Here is a 20,278-nt window from a genome sequence, read left to right as displayed (position 1 = left end):
AATAATAATAATAATAATAATAATAATTTGAAGCAGATATAAAGGACATAATATTATAGAACCGCCGACTAAGCAACCAATGCGAACCTAAGGCAGTTCCAGATTGAATCATAATGAAGAAGAGCTACAATCCTTCGCTTCCTTCCTTTCTTGGATTCTCCACCGTGCTTAACCACAGGCAGCTGCTTGATGCCCTTGGCCTCCATTAGCTCCTTGGCAATTGCCAAATTGGTATCTGGATAACAGGTTAAAATTCCACGCTCTTGCCCACGATAGCTTATTCCTCGTGTACAAACAGCAGAAACAAGCATTGTATTCACCTGCAAATATTTTAGCCACGTGCATCATTTTAAGAAATTGTATACAAACCAACAATTTATACATGCTTATATCTTAAAAGTACAAAAACAAGCATCGTATAATTACACTTTTCCCCCAAGAACTACCGTCCTTTTTTCACTTTGTACCCCAAACTACCAAAAGTTTTAACTTATAAAGACCTTACTTTTAGGGAGAGCTAATGCTTTTTAAGTATTTTGGTTTGACATGCTTCACACCCAAATTGCCTATATTTTTCAATTTGTACTTATGGTTAAGATTTGACCGTTGAGATTATGGCACACTGTCAAGTTTTCATTTATATCAACAGTCAGATCTTAACTAATACAAATTGAAAAATATACCTAGTTTAAGGTGCAAATTAAAACTTTTGGTAGTTTGAATACAAAGGGAAAATCATCAGGTGATAGTTTGTGCGTGAAAAGTGTAATTTCTCCATAAGAGAATAAAACAAAACAAACACATCGATGGAAATTGAACCTTCATTATTCTACAGGAACAGAAACAGAGCCTAAGCATATCTATGTGTGCATGAGAGAGAGAGAGAGAGAGAGAGAGAGAGAGAGAGAGAATCATGACTGACTATAAGGTAATCAAGTATATTAGCATGACCATCAGAGGCAATAAAAAACAAATGTTATGAATGATGAAGACAGCCTCATAAATATATATATATACATCCAGATGTCTTGAATCGCTTTTGGTGGTATCACTAGGCTTCATGGAAAGAGATCGTCTAATGTCACCATATGTTAGTATTCCCTCTAAAAAGTCTTCCTCATCAACTACCGCCGCACATTTCTGCTGGTTACTATGCATGCAATCTATTGCCTCCTTCAAGGTTATCGCCAGCAAAATCTTCACACAGTTCTTTGACATGGCCTGGGAAACCTGACAAGCAGGGACATAAAATTGATGACAGTTAAAAAGGAAAAGGCAAATTAGTAACAGATAATATGCTCAAGGCGAAAAATTTCAATGAGAAACGCAATCAAATATAAAAGTAAAATAGCAAATACTAATATCAGTTATGAAAAGACAAATAATTCAACCTTCAGTTCTTCCAGAAGCATATCATCATCAATTTCTTCAGCAACATCTCCCATAACAGAAAGTTCTAAATCATCTCTACCATCGGTTCCTCTCCAAATAACTTCATCAGTATCAGGTGAAATAGAAGTATAGCCTCTCACTGAACCCCGTGCATCAGATGCTTCACTCTCCTTGGTCTGGTTTGTCACAGAGGGGACCCATATTGCTAATCCAACAGCCCCCTACTTACAAAATTCACAGCAACATGGGAAAAATTCAAGCATTAAAAACTGTCAACATTCATTTTGTGTCCAATGATATCTTGAAAAAGTAAAACAAAACCTTAATCCCAAAAAATTGGATAAAGACATGGAACAATAATATAACCAAGCACAAAGAAATGAGGAAAACAAACAAGTTTAAAACAAGATGGAGATTGTCATTTCAAGCTGCCACAGCTGTGCATAAAATCATCTTCATGTGTCAATTAGTACATCTCTCTACTTTTTCAGAAATTGGAGTAGCTGCAAGAATCAAAGGAATACCTTTGGAGCATATATTATTCTCTATTTTGCTTCAAGGAAATTCGGATGAGGTTTACTATTCTAGTCTACAGGACACTTAACTAAACAAAATCCTGAGTATCGACTGTTGTGTGAGTATTCTAAGAATTGGCAACCTTGACAGAAAGAGGAAGAAAAGGAGTTATCCTCAAAGGTATAGGGCTTATCCTTGGTCGTCATTAATATAGGTCTATGATCAGCCCTTCCAAGTAGTGGGAGGAACAGATTCAAGTAAGATAGATTCGTTCTCCATGAATCCTTCCTGGTCCTTCCCAGATTCTACTCCCTGTTGGAGGACATAAGACTTCTTAATCAAGCCAAAAAGATTGCTGAAGAATGCTCCTACCCCACCATGCCTGGCCCTTTACCTTGAGCAAGAAATTCCCCCATACAGATAGAGGCACCTATAGCAGGGTTTGGAGATCAGAGAGAGAAAGTAGGCTGCGAATCAACAACAGCAGGTCTCATATAAAACAAACTCTTTTTCTTCGACAAGGACCATTCGATATGGTCTAATTGGGTTAGGGTCTACCTTATAAAAGGTAGGGACTTCTGGGCATTGAAGAAACTCAACACCAAAGGCAACCACCCCGAAAGGTGCTTAATATGGAAGAGTGCCTTTTCTTTGTATGGGTATGGGTAGCGTTATATATTCGCATTTCATTAATTGGCTAAGCCAGCAAGAAGTGAAGCAAGCACTCCCTGGGAAATATGCTGTCTGACAACATTGGAGGAAAAATAGAGTGACAGCTGAAACAGAACCAGAAGTTTCTGCTGCAATAAACTAAAGCCAAGGTATATGGCCACGTTCTAAGAAAATGATCTATTTGAGAAAGGGAAGGCAGCTACACGCTTCCTTGACCTAAGATGGTTGATCTATGCTGCCTTCTAGAACTATTACAGATACAGTTAGTATTGAGCACTATGATGCAAGAATTACCATGAGAGGAAGCAAGATCCTGTAATCTCTTGTCAGCTCAAACAGGAGTAGAACTGATGTCAAGGGTACTGAACAAACGGAAGCCAAGGTAGCTGCCATGCCAACCTGCAATAGATGTATGGATATATTCAGTCAACTTGCACAGGTTGAAAGAGAAAAAAGGAGCGGCAAGTGAGAAGTTTGAACAGTTATTACTTAACTAAATTAACCCGTTAGAGAGGACAACTTTACCAGAGCATATGCCTGTGGCTCAGCGACAGCAGCATTTCCTGGAATTGCAGAATTGATTAGTTCTGCAGCTAAGCCTCCAAATACAGCACCAACGGCAGCACCAATCATTAAACTTGGCGCATAAAGGCCGCCCACAAGTCCAGATCCCTTGCATAGAGCAGTGGCAACAACTTTGGCTGCTGATAATTGGGTTAACAGCCAGATTCCAGGAGCTGAAGCAGTCTTCCCAGTGTGTAGAATTTCTTCAACATTTGTGAAACCCCAGTACAATATTCCAGGATACTTGAGGGCTATTATCCCAGCTCCTAAACCACCTAAAGCAGGACACACAACAGCAGGAAGGCCAAATTTTTCTTTGATGAAGTCAAATGACTTTGTGAACCAAGCAACCAAGCGAGTGAAAGCCACACTGACAACACCACAGAGCATGCCCAATATCAGGTATAAAGGTAGTTCTGCAAGGCAACATGAAAAATTAGACACGTGTAATATCATATAATTGTGTGCATGGATGGTGTAAATTGGAATCTACTACAAGACATCCCAAACAGGAAAGATGAACAAACCAAACCGGATAGAGGGGTAATTGTAACGACTAAAGGAAAGCCCAAGCCACATATGAACTTCTACTCCAAAAGAACTACACAATGTTACAATTAGATTCCCATAGAATCATAACAAACTGTAACAATTTCCTCCTCTCTGGAAATGTGGGATCTCATTCACTACCATACTCAATCTGGAGTATTAAAATCTTCCCTTAAATCTCTAACATCCTTGTCAGGTCGTTCTCGTATGTGACACGGCTCAATTCTCACACTTTTAGTTGTGATCGACTCTACTAACATTTGAAACCCAAAAAAAGCTCAAGCCAAACTAAGCTAAGACTCCGAAAGGACCAGTCAATATTACAATGGAAGCACTTTTTATTATTATTGGTAAACAAATTTTTATTGATCAAAAGAGTACACAAGAACCCAAGTATATGGGACATATACAAGAGCAATGCCTAAGATTGTAGTTTAGGCCCCATTTGGATTGCAAGACAGTCTCATCTCATCTCATCTCAACATCCAAACACCACAAACACTTTTCAATTTCAAATCTTCAACTTTTTCATATAATCATTACCTAATCATTATAATTTTCTCAAACTTTCAAACAAAACACAAAAAATAATTCAACTTTTTCAAATCACAAAACAAAAATTATATTAAAAAAATTATATTCTTACAATATTTTAAGTTTTTAAAATTTTTATTCAATTTTTTCTCTCTCCTTTCCCAAAATCCCATAAAATATCTTAACTCAAATCACTTCACTCCCATTCACAAATTTCTTATCTCATCTTAACATCCAAACGAGGCCTTAGTGATACAAGGAATTCATGAAAAAATAAGTTTCTAAGTTCATTCATTGTCCACTCTTGATTTTCAAAGCTTCTTTCATTCCTCTCCCTCCAAATGCACCACCATAGGCATAATGGGACCATCTTCCATATGGATGCAATTTGAGAGCTGCCCTGAATGCCTCTCCAAGAAGCGAGGAGGTCGCTTACCCTTCTCGGCATCACCCAAGCTAGTCCTAACCAAGTAAAGACTTCATTCCATAAAGTCATGCAATCTCACAATGAAGTGGTAGATGGTCAACAGACTCTTCTTGCACATACAACGCCAATCCATGACTATGATTCGATGTTTCCTCAAGTTATCTTAGAGTGAGGATCTTCCCCAAAGAAGCCATCCATACAAACAATGTTGAATTTAGAGGTGCCTTTGTCTTCCAAATGCTCTTCTATGGAAATGGATTTTGTGTTGCGCATGGTCATGGCTTGGTAAAAAGAAATATCCCTTTCTTAGAGGGGCACAAAAAATCTTATCTTCTACTCCCCCTGACAAACGGGTGGAATACACAATGTCAAAGAATGTCGAAAAAACATCAATTTATCAATCTTGTGCTTCTCTGATAAATGTAACATTCCATTAGGGAATACCATTGAAGATGATTAGCAGGTCCACAATCGAGGCTTATTTCATCCGTGCTAGACCATAAACTTGTGGATAAGTTTCCTTAGTGCCCTATCGCCACACCATACATCATGCCAAAACTTGACCTTGGATCCATTACCCACAATAAAGCGGATATTTATTACATATGTATCCTATCCTCTTCTTGCATGCTTCCATAGCCCCACTCCATAAGGCCCATTCACCTCGTTAGAACACCATCCTCCCCATGGTTCTCCATATTTCAATTCGATGATGGCTCTCCACAAGAACCCCCCCCCCCCCCCCCCCCCCCGGGTTCATAGCGATATCTCCATAACCATTTGCCAAGCAAGACTTTGTTGAAGGATTCAAGTTCCGAATACGCAATACTCCTTTAATGGGATAGCATATTGTGGCACCATTTCACCAAGTAAAATGTAAACTCGTCATTTATCCCCCAATAAGAAGTCACGTTGAAGTTTAAACTTGCAATGAGCCACCTGGCGGGAAGCGAAATAATGAAAGAAATAAGTTGGCAAATTGGAGAGAGCACTTTTTATTAGGTGACCCCTACCACCTTTGGATATCCTCTTCCAACTAGCTATTTTTTCTCCATTTTTTCTAGAACAACATCCCAAATAAATTTCAACTTGAACCTAGCACCCAACGGGAGGCCAAGAGATTTCATGAGCAGATGCAATATCTTGCATCCCAAAATAGAAGCCATACTCTCCATATTAGAACATCCCCCACCAACGCTATTCTGATTTTGGCCAAGTTCACCTTCAACCTTGATACAGCTTCAAAGCATAATAGGAAAGCCCTCAAAGCTCAAATTTTTTCATGGGTGGCCCCACAAAAGATTAAGGTATCTTTGGCGAATAATATATGAAACATGTTGAGCGAGCCAGTAATTGCCTCCCCCACTAAGAATCTGGATATGAACCCACCCTCCACGATACCTGAAATCATCTTACTAAAAGCTTCTATCACAAAAACAAAGAGTTGCGGAGAAAGATGATCACCTTGTCTCAATCCTCGTGAACTTTTAAAGAAGCCTTTTGGCATGCCATTCACCAACATAGAGAAACAAGCCGTAGAGATTCAATGATGGATCCAAGTACACCATTTCATACCAAAGCCACATCTCTTGAGCATGTAGAGTAAGAATCTCCAGTTGACATGATCATAGGCTTTTTCCATGTCCAGCTTGCACAAAAACCCCGGCTCTCCCGACTTGAGTCTACTATCCAAACATTCGTTGGCAATAAGTACTAAGTCGAGGATTTGCCTACCTTTGACAAAGGCATTTTGAGGCTTCGATATTAACCTCTCCAACACCTTGCTCAATCTATTCGCCAATATTTTGGAGAGAATTTTGTCATCCCACTCACCAAGCTAATGGGGCGATAATCTTTTACCTCTAGATTTTAATGGCAGTTGGGTCCAATATTTGCCGCTAATAGAGTTTGCATACAACAATAATTACTAAGAGGGCACAAAAGGACCACATGAAATCCTATATAAGCATTAAGTGTCAATCACCTCACTATTGGGATGAGGGAGAACAAAGGTCACTAAATCCAAAATCATCCAGGATATATATATTTATATATATATATATATATATTCATCCAGGATATGTGTGAGAAGATTGCTATCATCTAGAAAATTCTTGTAGTGCGACAGTACAAGTAAGCCAATTACATAAAAAAAAGTATGCCAACATCAACGAGAAAATATCTGTCGTGCATCTCTTCCTTTGGGAATGGCACTGAACTACAGTGTCTCAACAAATCTATCTGGACACTGCACCACAGCTAAAGATTATTTTAATATTTTCTTTCTCTTTCTTCCTCACATCTCTCTTCTCCTGTAAACTCGTCTTTATCAAAATCTTTGTTTTTCTTCTCCGCCTCTTAACTCAATTTCACACCCAGCAGGTTTAGCAGCAGCCCCATGTCACTTCTGTCACATACTAGGTTTGGCTTTCCGTCACACTTCTGTCACATGGTGTTGTACAGAAACAACAAAATCCACCGAATTGTGCATATGCAGCCGATAAACCAATAGCAGCTGTCCACACACTCCAACTTTCCCTTCTTTTCAAGAATTTCAACCTTCTCAACCTTTGATGTTCCTTCTTCTTGTGATACCCCTTCTTCTAACCGTTCTCTTCTTGATTATTTCTAATGTGGTTTTTTTTCCTAGGAGAATTCAAGCCATTGGAAGGAAGGGAGCAGCAGGCTGTAGTAACTGCAAAGACTGAAAAATGCCACTCTTAGGCCCTGTTTGGATAGTGAGATGAGATGAGATGGTTTTAGATGAAAGTTAAAAGTTGAATAGAATATTGTTAGAATATTATTTTTTAATATTATTATTGTTTTGAGATTTGAAAAAGTTGAATTGTTTATTATATTTTGTGTGGAAATTTGAAAAAGTTGTAATGATGAGATGAGATGAGATGAGATGAAACCGTTTTTGTATCCAAATGGGGCCTTAAGGAGATTTGTTACCCCTTTGATGAGATGGACAAGTTGTTTTAGAGCAGAAGGATAGAAATTTTTGCTTTTGAAAGAGTTATATCCTTTTCAGGAAATAAACACGGTTGATGGGGATTTCAGACCCTTTGGTAGCAGTTGATTCTTCGGACCCCCAATAAAAAATAAAACTATAATAATTTAGGGAAATGATTAACTTGTCCAATGTGAGGTAAATTTCAAATGATTATGCAAAATAAATAAAAAAACTGACTTCTTTAGCTAAAACAATGCCAATGCTCTTATAAAAGGGACCTTAGGGTACAAAAAGTTAAAATAAAAATTGCAGCTAGCCAAGAGGTGATACCCTGCCAGAAATGTCAGTTTTCCCTTCCACAAAATAGAACCGTAGCCGTCCAAGAAATTGTTAATACTCCAAGAACTTTCAGCTCTTTGTTCTCAATCCTAGGCAATAGAAAAATTATGTATAGTGATTGGAAATCACTCGTAGAGATTGCTGCACCCTAGAAGTAAGGAAATCCTTTGATTTCGAGAAACCTTTCCTTCAAACTTTATCCAGAAACAAATCCAAACACTTTCCAATGAATCTATCCACATTTGCAATTCCATATTGCTAGGGCTGAGCACCGATTGTTTCGGAGTCGGAGGCAATGTTTTGAAGACCGTACCGGACGTCGTACCGGTCAAGGCACTGGAACGAAATATTTCGGTACCGGTACCGTTATGGGATAGTGTTTCGGAATAACGTTTCGGGATAACCGATATATGAATAAATTATATATATAAATATATATAAAAATTATATTCTAAAATAATAGTCTATATATAAATAAATTATATATAAATACATATATATAAAAATTATAAATAGTCTAATCTGAATTGGGGGTTAAAAAATAAGCTTGTAGTTTGAAAAAACGAAAAAAAAAAAAACACAGGCCGAAATATCGACCGGTACCGGCCGAAATATAGGCCGGTACAGGCCAAAATTCAGGCCAGTACCGGCCGGTACGGAACATATATAGTACCTGTACCGGCTGGACGGCCGAAACGAAAAATTTCGGCAGTACCGGCCGGTACGGTACGAAATTTAAAACACTGGTCGGAGGGCCCAACCTCCGACTCCGACTTTGTCGGAGGTCGAATCCGACCTCCGACTCCGAGATGTACAGAATTCGCTCCGACTCCGACTCCGACTTGTCGGAGCGGAGTCGGATTTTTTTATTTTTTATTTTATTTTTGTCTTTTTTAACTTCATATTTGACCCACTTTTTAAAAAAAAAAAAAAAAAAAAATTGTGGGCTTTCAAATTTCAATTTTCTCAACATTACAATCTAAACTAATTAAACTTTCGATTATAACAAAAAATACAACTAAATAAAACAAGTAACATACTAACTTTTGATTAAACTTTTGTTATAGTGATTTTAATTTAGTATAACTATATAATAGTATTAGTATAAATATTATACTAACTATATCACTATAGTTAATAGTACCCTATAGTAATATAATTATATTAGTATTAGTTATAGTAATTTAAATTTTAGTATAACTATATTAGTATAAGTTATAGTGATTTAGTATAGTTATAATACTATAAGTTATAACTATAGTATATATTAGTATTAGTATTAGTTATAGTGATTAGCATAATTATATATTAGTATTTGCTATAGTGATTTTAATTTAGTAAAACTATATTATAGTATTAGTATAAATATTGTACTAACTATATCACTGATTGTATTAGTACACTAATGTCTAATACTAGTATATCACTATAGTTAATAGTATCATATAGTAATATAGTATTAGTAATTAATACCATAGTAATTTATATATAGGCTTAAAGTGGTTTACTAATTTATATATAGTAATTAATACTATTAGTAATTTATATGAATAATACTTTAGTTATTATACATTAGTATTATATGTTATTATAAATTTATAGATTAGTGTTTACCATTAGTATTACAATATTACATGTTGATGTTATTATGCATCTTAGTGTTTATAGTATATTATATATACATTAGTATTACATGCTATTATATTTATACATTAGTAATTTAGTGTTACATGGTAGTAATATTGTAAATTTGTAATAGTATGATATTTACATATAGTCATATACTAAACTATTATTAGTCAATTTAGTCTATATATTATAGTATAAATATATTATTTAACTAGTATATTATTGAGTTTAACTAACTATATAAGATATAGTTGTATAAAATTTAAATAATTAATATATAGAAAAACACATTTTTATAAAATGTGTAAAATCGGAGGCGGAGGCAGAGGCGGAGTTGGAGGGTCGGAGTCGGATCGGAGCGGAGCCGGAGTCGGTTCATCAATGACTCCGACTCCGACTTCCAAGAGGAAAAAACCTCCAACTCCGACTCCGACTTGTCGGAGCCGGAGCGGTGCCGGTGCCGGTGCCGGTGCGGAGTCGGATTCAGAGTTGGATTGTCGAATTTTTGCTCAGCCCTACATATTGCAAGCCTTAAATTGCAATCTTCGTTCCCTCTTGCTGTTTGCACTTACTGGCAAGAGGATTCTAGGGTTTTTCCCTAAGCCTTCAATAGTAAAAATACCAAATTTGTTTCAATTACTGATCTAGCCTATTTCAGTACCAATAAAATATCTTCTTACTTGTAAACAAAAAATTAGTGATCCAGCTTGATGATTCTATTTCCTCTCACCGGTTAAACACTTTAACAACCCTACCAAGTCTCAACAGAGTTTCTAGAGGTTGCAAATACTTGGTGAAATCTTCATACCCGAGTACCTAGGGCTTGAAATTAGAGTTTCTATTTTTCTAGTTTGAGTAGTTTAAATTTTATTTATGTTTTTATTTCCAGCTGAATTGACTGTTTTAAAGTGTTGATTTATTGTGTTAGTTACTGCTTTGGCTTTATTTAAATGCTGATAAGGTATAGAAGTCAAGTAGATGAAAAAAACTTGCCGAACTAGATCTTAATAAGGCTTGTTTGGGAAAAGGGAAAAGTTGCCTAAATTGGGACAGCTTCCAAATCAGAATTTTAGTCTCTAGAAACCCTAAGGGCAGGTCTGCCGTGCCTCTCAAAGAGCCCAGGGAATTTCCTTATTTGCAAATAGAAGTTGGAAGCTTTCTAGAAGCCCTAAATACCTACTTTCATCAGCTTTAATATAGCCCAAGAAAACCACAACTTTTTCTTATAAAAAGGACATTAAACATCTTCATTTCAGCTCAGCCATAATTCCCTCTTGATGCTACTATCCCTTTCAGAACTCAAATAATTTCATTAAATCACCACCTTGTCACCCTTTATAGAAATCGTATCTGTTGGCCTCCCTTTGGTGATCTAGCTAAGTTTTTCCAAGTATTTTCAATTCTTTTCATCAAGGTTCAAATTTAGATATATAATGACCTTTTTACTGTACTTCTACATCATTCTTGAATGGTTTTTGGCATGAAAAACAGTGCAAGACCCAATCTTGATTCTAAATTCATCATAAACCCAACACACAGTCACTGCTTGGTGATTACATCTTTCAAGTCCAAAAGGGTTCTAGGGGTTTACTCCATTGAGCAACCTCCAAACTCATTTCAATGCAAATTTTCTTGAGCAATCACCCTACAACTAGAATTCCTTTTTTTTTTTTTTTTTTTTAACATATCATTCCTTACTGTCATTCAATTTCAAACACAGAACCCTATGGCTATATAGTGCAAGAGGCTGATGCTTGTCAAGGAAAAATAGGTGAAGAGATTCTGCCACTTCAAATTGTTCATAGTTCATGGCTTTTGAAGTTAGGTAAAAGACTGTTCAGACTTTTTTTTAACTTGATATGTGTATGATGGATTGATTTCAAGATTTTTGTTACTGAGTTAGATTTTATGCAGGTAGTCCAAGAATAAAAAAAATGGTTTCCTTGTGTTTTCAGTTTAAAAAGTTTCAAGTTGGCCTGATCACACCAAACATAAATCGTAAAACAGATGAGTAATGAACGAATGGTAAACTTCCCTTTCTTGAATGGACTCCAAAGGACCTTGTCTCCGCCTCTGATTCTTGGCTAGTAGAGTACAATAGCTTGAAAAGTTCTGTGGTAACGTTCCTTTCCCAATCTTGAGCTGTTCTACAAAACTTGATGTGCCATTGAGGGGAACCGCTTGAGATATCCAGAAGATCTGTTACAGAGGCACCCTGCTTCCGCACAATCCCATATAACTCAGGAAAAGACCCCTTGAGTACCCTGTCACCACATCAGAGGTCTTGCAAAAATTTCACCCTTGACCATCACCCACTTCAAGACAACTATACCTTGAAAAAGTCCCCCCATCCACTTCTAATATTTTTTCCGCAAACCCACCCCCATGAGGTCCATGAACCTCATTGGAACCTAAAGTCACCAATTACAAGGGTATATTTGCTGGAAATTCAAGCACATGCCCTTCATAAATCAGCCATGAAACTGAATGAGTAGCAGTGGACAGCAGCCTTAATGGCTCAAGCCAGTGACTCTTAAGTAATTTCTTTAGAGACCTATCAATTGTAGAATGGTTGCAGTTGAGTGGTGTCGGTTAGTGCATTCAAATGCATGAAAACAAGTCAGATGGCAAATACTCGCTACATTGTAAGCAAGTTAACAACTAGGTATGAATTTTAAAGCTTATGATATGAAAATTATGAAAAAGGGAATGATGAATGAATGCATGTCATAAATGTTTATATGTTGGCCATATGATGATACTTGGTACCAATGCAAAACTATTGTGGGTGAGTAACCCATAATGAAGGGCTTAGAGAATGTGTGGTCCACCTGAATGACTTTTTTTTAATTGGCACAGGGTGTCTGAGAACAAAGTCCCTAAATGACCTTTTTTTTTTTTTTTTTTGTGTAGTGTGGTCCATCTGAATGATTACATCCAACCGTATAGCAGTACCCCATGTGACCACAGGATGTAGGATCAGTGCCCAACCTTACACACAATGTCAACGTGTGTGCCAGTCATTATGTATGTAAAGATTAACTGATAAGTGTCTGATTGATTGGGGTGCAAAACTTTAATTTTGTTTAACGAACTTTCCTTAAATCAATCCCAATTCAAAACCTTTTAACTGTATGATATAGTATTTATTGAGTACTCGACTTATTGTGTTTTTATGTTTTAAATGTCCTAGGTCAAGAGGATGAGTGAACAAGCGGGAATAGGATCCTCTCCATTTTACTTGAAATGGATAGTATCCATTTAGTGTAAAAAAAAAATAGGTGCTTTGGTCACTGCACATCATGTTGATAAGTGAAATGAGTAAAATACCCCACGTTTTACACTAAATGGATACTCTCCATTTCACTTGAAATGGAGAGGATCCTTGTCTGAGCAAGAAGGCCATAACTAGTAATTGGGACGCTGACTTAGTCAAGTCCTAATAAGTGTTGATCACACAGTATTAGGTTTTGAGTTATGCTGATGTATTAACATCAAAGATATCATTTATTTTCAGTTGCTTAAACTTTCCTATATTCCACTCTTGTAATAAATGAAGTATGGTAAATGATATTAATATTTATGGATCTCTTATTACCTGGTACTATGATAAAATATAGAATTCACAACCCTACAGGAAGAGGGTATTAGAAACTTCTAAAATAATTCTAAGTTATCTCCAAAATCACTGCCTATTTATGAATCTGAATGATTCCTTTTTTTTTTATAAGTATATTAATTAAAGAATAGGCAAAGCCATGAATCTGAATGATTCCTTACTGTTTCTATAGGTAGAACACCAAAAATCTAAGGTCAGCTAGTACAAACTGGTTCTCGTCTGGGAAATTCAGGTGGACAGATCTGCAACTCATCCCTTCCCTGCTACTCAGCTACAAACCTCGTAGGTAATGGCTCAACTTAGGTTTATATATGATGCTTAAGTGTTGCAAATATGGTTGTGTTAAGTTTATGCCCAAATTATGAGTTCGATATCATAACTCTTATGTTTGTTGAACTTCTGTACATGCTATCCAGGATACATACAAACTGAATTTCTTTGCATTTTTAGTTTTTTTAACACAAACACACAAACTTCATACATGTCTAATGGAATGATCACAATACACATCGATGGTTAAATAGGAACTTGCGCATTATTTGCATGAATGATACCTTGTATGTATGCTAGTGTTCAAGAGAAGGGAGTTTAGACCACTGCAAAAATTTCAGTACCACAACTTTTAGCAATTGCTGTTTGGGATTTCCTTGAGTCATTACTTTAGGACCCACCACATGTATTTTGTTTCAGCCAATCTACTCAATCAAGGGTCATATTCTTTACCATCTCTGTTTATCATTTGCTTTGTTAGCTGTCTCTAAACATATTTTTCCATTTCTAGTATCCCAGCCCTTTTCTTCAGATTAAATCAAAGGCAACCTAATCTTGTGCAATCAAGTTTGGTGCACAAAATAAAACCGACTAAAGCAACTTTCTTGTATCTTCCCTCAATAGCTGTCACTTGCACCTCCTTCAAATGTTCACTCCTCTTTCCTATTACCAATTTATAGGTAACATAAATTTAAATGAGATGTAAAAAGATGTTATCCCAGTACATAGGAAGTATACAAGAAATCACCTAACTAGTAAAAGGAAAGAAGGCACTAAAAATTCTTGAAAAGTCAAGATCGAAAAAACAACTATTCTGACACGATTTTTGCAATCCTCAAAACTATGCTCATTTTCTTTCTCTATATGCACACCACAATAAACAAGATTGGATCATTCTCCATAATAGCGTGCACTGATGGTTGCTTGAGATCCCCACTTGAGAAGGCATAATGCAATCCATCCCAAATAGGCCAAAGACCATGTTCCACAAAAGATAGCAAACTGGCAATACAAAAGACGGTCATCCACTGTTTCACCTTGCTTCTTACACGTAACGCAATCGATCACTCCAATGTCCCACTTCTCTTCACATTAACCATGGTAAGAATCTTCCTTAAAGCCATTGGTCAAATGAAAAAATTCTCTCTCTAATGCCCTTATTTTTCTAAAGAACTTCCACGAGAAGAGGCCAATCATATAAAAATGACTTTACTTCGACCACTCGTTTCTTAGATGGGCCTGGGCCATTTTATCTTCACCATTGCATTGCCCCTACTCAAATACAACCAGTCAAATACAATGTGAAAAGATCCACCTACCAATTATTGGCCCCCCAAAGAAAACTTACACACCATTGAAGAGAATCGTGCAAGAGTTTTTTTTTTTCTCGGTAAACAAATTTTTATTGATCAAAAGAGTAGGCAAAAGCCCAAGTATATGAGACATATACAAAGCGATGCCTAAGCATGCTAGTTTAGTGATACAAGGAATTCATGAAAGGTCATGCCATGAAAATCAATTACAAGAATCGTGCAAGAGTTGACAAGTGATCCACCACATAAGCATCCTTAAAAACAAGAGATTACAAATAACTCCAAGATAAAAAAACCTTTCGCAGACTGATTACCACACGACACATGATGCCAAAAGTAGATTTCAGACCCATCACAAATCAAGTAAAGTGGAAAAATGTAACACACTGCTCTCCACGGTTAATAATAAAGTTATTCGTTTAAAGATCTGGAGAGTCGGAGTGCTACTACTGACCTTGACTTAAAAATATTTTCTTTTATTCTGAAGGAAACGCCAGGTACAAAGATTCTAATAAAATCATTCTTTATTAAAATCCTGAGATCATAAGAGAGAGTGCACGGAAGCATTTATTAAATTTTCTCAAAGTCCATGTTATAAAAAAATCATAACTTAAAATCTTTGTATATGATCTAAGCCACTGTCACTCCTCCAGAAATCCCGTCTTGCAGCTCTACCTTCATAAATATTCTAACCTGGGGTGGTTTAAAAACATAAAAACAAACTAAAATGAGTTGATGACTCAGTAAGAAACCCATCATAACGTAAACATACTTAACATAAAATTTTTCATAAAATATTTCATGATGAGAACTTAAAATCATGATTATTCATACGTATACTATGGCATGCATGACTTATCTGAATTAACTGACTTGTCTAGCTGATCTAAATTGTCGGACTGTTCTAACAGGCCAACACACTTAACCCTATGTGCAAGATTGTGCACCGATCCCACATCCTGTGGCCTCAAAGGGAATTGTTGATCTAATCTAATAAGATACTATGGTGGACTACGCTTGAGTCCGTGACTTGCACATCCACACTGACTACATTGGTACCATACATCTGAATGGTCATTTGATTAACTGTTCTAAGCTTATCTTACACTTGAGCCTATGAAAGCTTACATGTTTTATGCAAAGAAAAATGCATGAGATACATAATACATATATAACTATAATATGCAGAATGAAACATGATGAATGAAATGCTTGCAAATATCATGGCATGCATAGTACATAAACAATGACTTCCAAAGAACTGGCTTTAATAATAATATATATAACTAGCTAATGTATATTAATTCTAATTTATAATCAAGCTATTTACCTTGGTAGTGTTGCTTCCTAAAATTTCCGACACAATCGATTACGGTGTGATGAAGGGACGACAATGGTTGTGATTAGGAGGGAGGAAGAGACAATGGTGATCTTGCCGTGTTTCATGGTGGGGGAGATGAGGCTACGACATGCTGAAGGTAAAAAGAGAGCTAAAAACAAAAAGCCTAGGCATGAAGATGTAGGTGCACGTACTATGCATGAGACTATTTATAGGATGGTATGGGTTATGGTATGGGTTGGGTTTAGGACATTTAAGGTGACGAGGATTCTAGAATTGTAATCATAGTATGTTTGAAATTAAAAACATACTCTAATAGTTTATTTAATGCAGGATTGGGAGTGACTAAAATTGTTTAGGAAACTTCAATCAGTGATTATTTTAAATTGAAATAAATTTATAATGGAAGACCTTTCAATTCTAAAAAGAGTCTAACTCGTTCAATAAATATTAAATGGGATTTAACCTAGTTAGTGAACCTAATTAAAACTCCTAATCAACCTCAATAATTCATAGCACGTGGGCTTATCCATTATGGCTCATTAAATATAATTTAGGCCCAATAAAATTATCAATATTCCGACTTTAGAATTATTGGACGGGGTCGTTACAAACTCTCCTTATAAAAATTCCTTTCTCGGAATTCATTAGACCTCAAATAACTTACATACTTAACCGCCACATACTTTTCATTTCTCTCTTTTAAATCCTTGATTCCTTAATTATACCTAATATTCAAAAATTGCGATCATCCCATATTTTGGTTCGATGCTTTACTAATCCTTTAGGCGTACACATTAGCATGCTACGTGTCAACCATCATACACTCCAAATTTAATTCAAGCCTAAACAAGTATCAACCTTAACAATGGGATTGATATAAAATCCTAATAATAATTTCACCCAACCATTATCTTAACTCCACAAAACAGTAATTAAAAATCTCCGTATAAAATAATACATAAAACTCTCCACATAAAATAATAACCTTATTTAAACAATAACACAAAACTCTCCAAAGGTCAAATCCTAAATCTTACAACTCGTGCTAGGCGATAAAATCGCATTACTATAAGATATTTATCGCCAATCATCATGAAATACCATACACTATACATAAATCTATGTCATGACTTCAAAAATCCTCTAAATTCATTCCTAATTTCCTCAGATAAAACTCCACAAAATATAAGATTATTTCCTCATGAACATATGCACCATTAATCTTAAAAGCAAAACTTCCTAACCTCACCTTTAGCAACTTCCATATCTCATGCTCTACGACTCTTTTACATGGTAGGTGCATCCGTCTAAAAATATATGTGGCATATGATTCCTATCTGTATGTGTTGGTGTATCTGGAGGGAAAGAAACACAAGAAGTTTTGAACATTGTGAGAGAACAATGGAGGAACTAAAAATTTTCTTTTTTAGTCTTTGCTTTTATAGGCAGGAACCATTGTTTGTAACAGTCTCAATGTTCTTCTTTCGTCTATAAACCCTAACTAGATTCCTTCTCTTGTATACTACCTGTGTACTTGAGATTTTCTATTAATAAAATTTCTATGATTACCTATAAAAAAAAAAATCTTTGAAACTTAATTATAACAAGAAAACAGTAATAGTTCAAGATACTTACTACAAAGCAGGACATGCCTTAGGGAGACTTTGGCCTAGAATTTTTTTTTTTTTTTTAAAGTCCACAGAATTTTCAATCTAGCTTTGATACCAACTGTAACACCTCACTCTCCACGGTTAATAATAAATTTATTCTTTTAAAGATCAGGGGAATCAGAGTGCTACTACTGACCTTGATTTAAAAATATTTTCTTTTATTTTAAATGAAGCGCCAGGTACAAAGATTCTATAGATAAAATCATTCTTTATTAAAATTCTGAGATCATAACAGAGTGCACGAAAGCATTTATTAAAATTTCTCAAAATTCGTGCCACAATAAAATCATAACTTAAAATCTATGTACATGATCTAGGCCACAATCACGCCTCCTTGGACTAAGTCTCATCCTGCAGCTCTACCTTCATAATTATTCTAACCTGGGGTAGTTTAAAAACATTAAAACATTAAAACAAATTAAAATGAGTTGATGACTCAGTAAGAAACTCAACATAACGTAAACATACTTAATATAAGGTTTTTCATAAAATATTTCATGCTGAGAACTTAAAATCATGATTGTTCATGAATTTATTGTATCTCTAAACTAGCATGCATAGGCGTTGCTCTTGTATATGTCCCGTACACTTGGAAATTTTGCCTCCTTTTGATTAATAAAATTTTGTTTACCGATAAAAAAAAAAATCATGATTGTTCATACGTATGCTATGACATGTATGACTTATCTGAATTAACTAACTTGTTTGCCTGATCTGAATTATCTAACTATTCTGACTAGCCAACACACTTAACATTGTAGCCAAGGTTGTGCACCGGTCCCACATCCTGTGGCCATAAGGAGAACCGCTAAACGGATATGATAAAATACTATGATGGACCACGCTTGAGTCCGTGGCTTGCACATTCACTCTGACTACATTGGTACCATGCATCTGAATGGCCATCTGATTAACTATTCTAAGCTTATCTTACATCTGATCTTATGAAAACTTAAGTGTTTTATGCAACATGAGATGCATGATACATATATAACTATAATATGCGGAATGGAATATGATGAATGACGTGCTTGCAAATATTATGACATGCGTAGTACATAAACACTAGCTTCCAAAATATATATAACTAGTTAACGTAAGCTAATCTTAATTTATAATTAAGCTACTTACCTTGTAGTGTTGCTTCCTAAAATTTCCGACACAATATTGATCATGTGCGATGGAGGGACGACAATGGTTGTGATTAGGAGGGAGGAAGAGACGATGGTGGCCTTGTCGTATTTCATGGTGGGGGAGATGAGGCTACGACATGCTGAAGTTGAAAAGAGAGCTAAAATCAAAAGGCCTAGGCTTGAAGAGCTAGATGCACGTACAATTGAGATTCTATTTATAGGATGGTATGGCTTGGGATTAGTTATTTTAAGGTGAAGGGAATCCTAGAATTGTAATCCTAGTGTGTTTGAAATTAAAAACATACTCTAGTAGTTCATTTAATGTAGGGTTGGGAGTGACTGAGACTTTGTAGGGAACTTTAATCAGTGATGATTTTAAATTGAAATAAATTTCTAATGACCGATCTTTAAATTATAAAAGGAGTCTAACTCGTTCAATAAATATTAAATGAGAGTTGTAAATGACCATTGACACTACCAGCTCGCATTGAATATAGATGCTTATCTTAGTAAGATGAAAAAGTTTATATATGCTTCGTTCTCTCAAAATTTCGTACATGATTAAAAAGAAAAAATCATCTTTGAAATGCAAGGAATATGTTTGAAACAAAAGTTAATATATGCTTAGTTCTCTCAAATTTTCATATATGCTTAGTTCTCGCATTCAAACTAAAGAAATTGGTTTGAATGGCCAATCCTTTTTTTTTATAATTAATAAGAATTTTATTACCAAGAATAGGCACATTCCAAGTACACAAGAAGTATACAAAAGAAATACCTACTGCACACTAGAAAGCAGGAAACTACGACAGAAACAGATATAGTACATTATCATCATTCCTTACAAAGATCCTAGCCCACAAACTCAAAGTAGAAAAGAAAAAATAACGAAGATCTTCAAAAGAACGTTCTTTGTCTTCAAAACATCTCTCATTCCTTTCCAGCCATAAACACTACATTAAACACAGATGAATCATTCTCCATCTGGTAGCAACACATTTTGTTACCTCAAAACCACGCCAACATGCAAGGAGATCCACAACTTCCTTAGGCATCACCCAATATAAACCTGTTTGACCAATAAACACATTCCACAAAGACTTTGCCACCTCACAATGTAAAAAGAGATGATTTACAGATTCACCATCCTTCTTGCACATGACACACCAATCAGCTATACACAAACCACGTTTTCTAAGGTTATCCGTGGTCAATACTTTCCCTAGAGCAACCACCCAACTAAAGAATGCCACCTTAGTAGGTACCTTCACCCTCCAAATGCTTTTCCAAGGGAAAACAGAGCTAGAATGACAATTAAGCACCTTATAAAAAGAACTAACTGAAAACCTGAAA

At 35.8% G+C, this 20,278-nt stretch overlaps 1 protein-coding gene across 2 annotated transcripts in view; it reads right to left on the bottom strand.

Moving 5' to 3' along the window:
- Positions 1-20,278, bottom strand: part of LOC121234279 (chloride channel protein CLC-f) — a 29,960-nt gene that overhangs the window by 331 nt on the left and 9,351 nt on the right. For both annotated transcript variants that reach the window (XM_041130159.1, XM_041130160.1), the window contains 5 exons: positions 3,106-3,560; positions 2,875-2,979; positions 1,392-1,613; positions 1,018-1,230; positions 88-320 (listed from right to left, as the gene is read on the bottom strand). In XM_041130159.1, the coding sequence (XP_040986093.1) occupies positions 88-320; positions 1,018-1,230; positions 1,392-1,613; positions 2,875-2,979; positions 3,106-3,560 (1,228 nt within the window). The remainder of the gene's footprint in view (positions 1-87; positions 321-1,017; positions 1,231-1,391; positions 1,614-2,874; positions 2,980-3,105; positions 3,561-20,278) is intronic.

This window comes from Juglans microcarpa x Juglans regia, chromosome 6D, assembly GCF_004785595.1.
Source record: "Juglans microcarpa x Juglans regia isolate MS1-56 chromosome 6D, Jm3101_v1.0, whole genome shotgun sequence".
In the NCBI taxonomy this organism is placed as follows: Eukaryota; Viridiplantae; Streptophyta; class Magnoliopsida; order Fagales; family Juglandaceae; genus Juglans; species Juglans microcarpa x Juglans regia.
This window is presented reverse-complemented; position numbering and strand designations above follow the sequence as displayed.